The sequence below is a fragment of the Mandrillus leucophaeus genome, unplaced genomic scaffold, assembly GCF_000951045.1.
Source record: "Mandrillus leucophaeus isolate KB7577 unplaced genomic scaffold, Mleu.le_1.0 Scaffold15, whole genome shotgun sequence".
NCBI classification, from domain to species: Eukaryota; Metazoa; Chordata; class Mammalia; order Primates; family Cercopithecidae; genus Mandrillus; species Mandrillus leucophaeus.
In genome coordinates, this window is record NW_012101476.1 from 3,179,149 (window position 1) to 3,186,454 (window position 7,306).

Sequence of the window (7,306 nt, forward strand, 5' to 3'; positions counted from 1 at the left end):
GCACCAGGATGGCAACCTGCTCTCAAATGGTTCAAGATGGAAAAGAGGAGGTTAGGAGGATCACTTGGACACAGGAGGTTGAGGCTGCAGCGAGCTGTGATTGCATCACTACACCCCAGCCTGCGTGACAGAGCGAGATCCTGTCTCAAAAGCAAAAAAAAAAAAATGAGAAAATGTTCCTTACTGTATACAACATTTTGGTAATTTTGTGTTTCTTTCAAATTTTAAAAAAAACATATGCTTAAGTCACATCTTTATAGAATATTATTTTGGAATAAAAGGGAAGGATGGGCAGAGTGTGGTGGCTCACGCCTATAATCTCAGCACTTTGGGAGGCTGAGATGGGCAGATCACTTGAGGTCAGAAGTTTGAGATCAGCCTGGCCAATGTGACAAGACCCAGTCTCTGCTACAAACACAAAAATTAGCAAGGCCTGGTGGCACACATCTGCAGTCCCAGCTACTCAGGAGGCTGAGGTGGGAGAACCACTTTAAACTAAGAAGCTGAGGTTGCAGTGAGCCGAGATTACGCCACTGCACTCCAGCCTGGGTGACAGAGCGAGACTTGGTCTCAAAAAAAAAAAAAAAAAACCAGGATGAACTGATATGTGCTATATGCATGGATGGACCTTGAAAACATGATGCCAAGTCAAAGAAGCCAGTCACAAAAGGCCACATGTTATACCATCCTATTTACATGAAACATCCAAAATAGGCAGATCAATAGAAACAAGTCGATGAGTAGTGTCCAGGGGCTGGAGGGAGGAAGAAGTGGGCAGTGACTGCTAATGGGCGTGGGCTTTCTTTCTAGGGCAATGAAAATGTTCTAAAATTAGATAGTGGTGATGATTACACAACTCTGTGAATAGACTACAAACTGCTCAAGTGTACACACTGAGAGGTTGAATTTTATGAGTTATAGCTCAATAAAGCTTTTATTTAAAAAAATAAAAACCCTCTAGGCTGGGCACGGCGGCTCACACCTATAATCCCAGCACTTTGGGAGGCCAAGGCAGGAGGATTGCTTGAGGCCAGGAATTCAAGACGACACTGGCCATCACAGTGAGACCCCTATCTCTACAAAATATTTACAGTTAGCCAGGCCTGGTGGTGCTTGCCTGTAGTCCCAGCTACTTGAGAGGCTGAGGTGGGAGGATTGCTTGTGCCTAACAGCTGGAGGCTACAGTGAGCTATAATTGCACCATGGGACTCCAGCCTGGGCAACAGAGGAGGACCTGTCTCTCTCTCTCACACACACACACACACACACACACACACACACACACACACACAAAGATTGAGATGTACAACAGAGTTGGGGGGAAAAACACACCCTAAGGACCTATTCACTTATCATGAAGGCTGCCTGGCCTCTGATCCTTCCTAGAAGCCATTATTGATAAGGGAACGCTGGCCAGTTATAAAATTCAATACAGACAATGAAGGCAGATCACTGCTTACGAAAATACAGCTACTCTCACTACCAAGATCAAGCAGGAGTTTCTCCCAGGGTTTTCACATAGAGGACATGGTATTAAATAATAAATTACTATTATTATTTTTTGAGACAGAGTCTTGCTCTGTTGCCCAAGCTGGAGTGCAATGGTATGATCTCGGCTCACTACCTCCGCCTCCTGGGTTCAAGCAATTCTGCCTCAACCTCCCGAGTAGCTGGGATTACAGGCATGTGCCACCATGCCCGACTAATTTTTGTATTTTTAGTAGAGACAGGGTTTCACCATGTTGGCCAGGCCGGTGTTGAACTCCTGCCCGCCTTGGCCTCCCAAAGTGCTGGGATTACAGGTGTAAGCAACCACACCCAGCCTAAATAATAAATTAAATCTTCGGCCAGGTGTGGTGGTTCACACCTGTAATCCCAGCACTCTGGGAAGCCAAATAATCCCAGCTACTTGGGAGGCTGAGGCAGGAGAACTGCTCCAACCCAGGAGGCAGAGGTTGGAGTAAGCCAAGATCATGCCATGGCACTCCAGCCTGGGTGACAGAGTGAGGCTCCGTCTCAAAAATAAATAAATAAATATAAATTAAATCTTCAACAGTATCCACAAAATAGACACAGGTATTTAATTGGGACTTTTTCAATAGCAAAATTCAAAACTGATAATAAATATCAAAGCACAATTCAATGAAAGCTTCATGTGAGGTAGGGGAATACTAAACATTTCAGTATCTAGTTCAGCAATCTGACTTGATCCAAGGGTAGATTTTGGACTAACTTAAAGAAAAGATGAGCTCCATATCCCTTCAGTTATCTTCCTAAAATGTGGCTTTTGCCAAGTGAATTTTTTTTTTTTTTTGAAATGGAGTCTTGCTCTATCACTAGGCTGGAGTGCAGTGGCGTGATCTCAGCTCACTGCAACCTCCACCTCACGGGTTCAAGCGATTCTCCTGCCTCAACCTCCTGAATAGCTGGGACTACAGACACGTGCCACCACACCCAGCTAATTTTTGTATTTTTAGTAGAAATGGGGTTTCACCATTTTGGCCAGGATGGTCAAAATGGTGACCTCGTGATCTGCCCGCCTCAGCCTACCAAAGTGCTGGGATTACAGGTGTAAGCCACCACACCCGGCCGCCAAATGAATTTTTTATAGAGTGTCAGTAACTCAAGATGATGGTCTCAAACTAATGGCTAGAGTAGAAAAGAAGATGACATGCCACTCAACTTACCTTAAGGAGTAAGTTATTTTCATAAACATCATGTGCTAGACACTTGAATACTTGTTTGAGGTAAATAAATGAAAAGTCCACTACTACCCTTAAGGCACGAAAGAGAAGGGCACAGAAGCTGCTACACAGAAATACATGGTTACATCTGGCTGGGTGCAGCGGCTCACACCTATACTTCCAGCACTTTGGGACGCCAAGGCAGGTGGACTGCTTGAGGCCAGGAGTTCAAGACCAGCCTGAACAATATGGCGAAACTCCATCTCTACAAAAAATAAATAAATTAGCCAGGAATGGCACCTCATGCCCATGGTCCCAGCCATTCAGGAGGTTGAAGCATGAGGATCCCTTGAGCCTAGGAGGTGGAGGCTGCAGTGAGCCAAGATGGCACCACTGCACTCCAGCCTGGGCAATAGAGGAAGATTAAGTCTCAAAAAAAAAAAAAAAAGAAAGAAATACATGGTTATGTGTACATTCGTCAAATCGATCATACCTTAGGGAACAGGTAACCTTGAGGATGCGCGATTTTGCTTTCCTTAAGTAGGCAAGGAATACTGACTCATCCACATCTTTGAATAACTTTAATGAATTACCACAATATGCAGATGATAATGTCAACTTTGAGTTGACAAAACACATCGATCTGACATTTACATGATTACAGATAAGTCACCAGAAGAAGAAAGCTCCAGCCTACTCGCTAGTGGCTTACTTCCATCCCAAATTGACAGACCCACCTCATCCACCCATCTAGCAGCCCTTTACTTCCAAAGGTACTGAACCCAAAGTTGCCAACACTCGTTCCTATTTGTTCTAAGATCCTGGAACTGTAATTGTTGGCACCTGGATTTTACAACAGCTATAGAAACATCTCACCTCTAGAAATCCCTTCTGATTGGGGTCCATATGGTTCAGGGGGATGTAGGTGTCATCGGTCTCCTGGCAAACCACCATTGCATGTCTCTGACTGAAAGTTCCACGGCCAACATCTTGGCCACTTAGACGAACATTAAAACCTTAAGCAAGCAAGAAAAAAAAAAGTCAGATTCCCATAAATAACCTAATAATAAGGTGTGGTGACTCTAAATTCTTATATACTGGCTTAATCCTGAGAATTTTCCTTAGGATAACAGATAGTTATTAATATATGCTGTCTGATATTCAAAAGTCTATAGTTAAGATGAGATTCTGTAAGAATGGAGAGGTATCATGTGCCCTGCAATTTTTAGAGAAAACTATCTTTCCAGTACATCCAACACTAGCCCTTTGTTTCCCAGGCATAACTGTCCTATGTCTATACTCTGATGAAGGTTGTCAGCATGACTTATACTACAATAAAGTAATATTGTCAGGAAAGAAAAATTAACATGTTTTAGAACCTCTCTGGTCAATGAACACAATGGGAGGTAGTTATAACTCAAATAAACTGAAAGGTAACAGGTAGCAAACATGATTAAAAGTACTCTCTACTAGCTAGACAGAAAATTCTTACCTTGAGCAAGTAAGGAACCCAAGGCGAGAGCTTCCGCAGTGGCCCAGTCTAGCTTGGTTCCATCCATCATCTTCTCCATTCTGGACTGTAAAATTCAGAGGAAGAAAAAAAGGAATGTCTAAGAATCCATCTCCTTTTTCACAATGAGTACAAAAAATTTAATGCAGGCCAGGCATGGTGGCTCATGCCTGTAATCCCAGAACTTTGGGAGGCCGAGGCAGGTGGATCACTTGAGGAATTCGAGATCAGCCTGGACAACATGGTGAAACCCCATCTCTACTAAAAATACAAAACTTAGCCAGGCCTGGTGGCATGTTCCTATGATCCCAGCTACTCAGGAAGCTGAGGCAGGGAATCACTTGAACCTGAGAGGTGGAGGGTGCAGTGCAGTGAACTGAGATGGCTCCACTACACTGAGATGGCAACAGAGCAAGGCTCAGTCTCAAAAAAAAAAAACAAATTAATGCAACAAAATTAAGCATCAAAAAAAATGCTGAATAAAAACAGAGTGCAAAGGGATACATTAGAGAAAGAGAGCAATTATATACCAGTTGGTTTGTTTTTTTTTTTTTTTTTCTGAGACAGTCTCTCTCACACAGGCTGGAGAGCAGTGGTGTGATCTTGGCTGACTGCAACCTTGGCCTCCCTGGTTCAAGTGATTCTCCTGCCTCAGCCTCCTGAGTAGCTGGGACTACTGGTGCACACCACCACACCCAGCTAATGTTTGTACTTTTTAGTGGAGAAGGGGTTTCGTGATGTTGGTCAGACTGGTCTTGAACCCCTGAACTCAAATGATCTGCCTGGCTCGGCCTCCTACAGTGCTGGCATTACAGGCATGAGCCACCACACCCGGCCTACATACAATTTTAAAACAGGTGAAACAAACACGTGCCTAGGTTAGTGGTTACCTCTGCAGAGGTGGGAGGAGACGGATCAAGGAGGAGTATGTGGGCAACTGTATTTATAATATCCTATTTCCTAAGCTGGGTGATGAGTACATATTAATAGTTTGTTGTAATAGTCTCTGTACCTATAACAAAAACTTAGAGTTAATGGATTGTTTTAATTTTAATTTCTTTTTTTTTTTTTGGAGAAACAGGGTCTCATTCTGTCACCCAGGCTGGAGTACAGTGGCACAATCTCAGCTCACTGCAGGTTCAACCTTCTGGCCTCAAGCAATCCTCCCACCTCAGCCTCCTGAGGAGCTGAGACTACAGGCATGCGCCAGCATGCCAGGCTATTTTTTTAATCTTTACTAGTGATGAGGTCTCACTATGTTGCCCAGGCTGGTCTTGAACTTCTGGGCTCAAGCAATCCTTCCACCTTCGCCTTCCAAAGCACTGGTATTACAGATAGGAGCCACCATGCCAGGCCAAGTTAGTGTTTGAAAATAATTCGTGTTGGGCACAGCGGCTCACACCTGTAATCCCAGCACTTTGGGAGGCCTAAGTGGATGGATCAACTGAGGTCAGGAGTTCAAGACCAACCTGGCCAAATGGTGAAAACTCATCTCTACTAAAAATACAAAAATTAGCTGGGCACGTGCCTGTAAGCCCAGCTACTCAGGAGGCTGAGGCAGGAGAATCGCTTGAACCTGGGAGGCAGAGGTTGCAGTGAGCTGAGATCGCACCACTGCACTCCAGCCAGGGAGACACAGCAAGATTCCATCTCAAAAATAACATAAAATAAAATAATTTAGAGGGCAAATTTCCTTCATCTTCAAGCTTAAAAAAGATAAAGACCTTTAACTCTTTGCTCTCCATGTTTTAGCACTGAAAGTTCCACACTCCAGGAAACCCCTATGAAAGTCCCACACTCTAGAAAACCCCTAAGTCCCAGGCCCACCAGGGCCGTTTGTCATCCTATAGTGATACTAAGACAATACGTAAAATGTTGGCATGTTTATGGGGCTTCTTTGGGGTGTGTGTGTTGATTTTTGTTTCTTTTATTTAAGCCGGCTGAAACAATTAAAGTATTTTCTACTCACTGGTTGAAAAAAATAAAAACAGACATTCTTGTATCTCTGTATTTTTTTATAGTGTACATGTATTCCAGGTACATGTAATGTATGAATATGCATAAATACATGAAGGAAAAAGAAAAGTAGAGAAAATCTGAGGTAACTATCAGTACCAAAACAACCCTAGGATCAGTTTCTACAACCTAATGACACACAATAAATTTCTGTCAAATGAATCAGCCAAGACCAGTCAAATGAAAAAGACCAGACCAATGTCAGTCCCTTGGCTGAGCAGGAAGGAGAAGCAATAACCAGCCATTTGGAAGCTGCCCACCTGAACATGTGTCTTCAGCAGGTGACTGTGCATCTGCAGCTCTCTTGGCACCTCTACAGACTTCACACCAACAAACTGCAGGAGGTCGAGGGGCACACCTGTGCTCCAGGTGGTGATTCGTGCTTCTGGCTGAGCCAGGCCCTGCCAGTGGGCCTGCAGGTTCAGGGCAGGGGGGCTGTAGTGGGCCATGTTATTTAAGTGATCATTCAACTTAGCATAGTAGGAGGATTTTATTTCAGACACCTCCTCCTGCGTCATGAGTCCACTGGCAATGAGGTGCTCTGCATATGTGTCTGGGATACTCTTTCGAGCTCTGTCCAACAAAGAGGAGAAACAAAAATCAATCTGACCTGTAACAATCTAACAGAGACAGAGAGAGTCACTGTCAAGTGCGGTGGACTGTCAGCACTCTAAAAAGGCATTCGACAGGTGCAGTGGCTCACGCCTGCAATCTCAGCACTTTGGGAGACCAAGGTGGGTACATCACCTGAGGTCAGGAGTTCGGGACCAGCCTGGCCAACCTAGTGAAACCCTGTCTCTACTAAAAATACAAAAAAATAGCTTGGCGTGGTGACAGGCGCCTGTAATCCCAGCTACTCAGGAGGCTGAGGCAGTAGAATTGCTTGAACCTAAGAGGTGGAGGTTGCAGTGAGCCGAGATCGCACCATTGCACTCCTGCCTGGGCAACAAAATTGAAACTCCGTCTCAAAAAATAAATAAATAAAGGCCGGGTGCGGTGGCTCATGCCTGTAATCCCAGCACTTTGGGAGGCCAACGTGGGTGGATCACAAAGTCAGGAGATTGAGACCATCCTGGCTAACACGGTGAAACCCCGT

At 44.4% G+C, this 7,306-nt stretch overlaps 1 protein-coding gene across 1 annotated transcript in view; it reads right to left on the reverse strand.

The window, feature by feature from the left end:
* Positions 1-7,306, reverse strand: part of DHTKD1 (dehydrogenase E1 and transketolase domain containing 1) — a 61,510-nt gene that overhangs the window by 20,525 nt on the left and 33,679 nt on the right. Inside the window, exons 8-10 of the mRNA XM_011974895.1 lie at positions 6,471-6,783; positions 4,177-4,261; positions 3,561-3,700 (exon numbers count right to left, since the gene is read on the reverse strand). Coding sequence (XP_011830285.1) covers positions 3,561-3,700; positions 4,177-4,261; positions 6,471-6,783 — 538 coding nt within the window. The remainder of the gene's footprint in view (positions 1-3,560; positions 3,701-4,176; positions 4,262-6,470; positions 6,784-7,306) is intronic.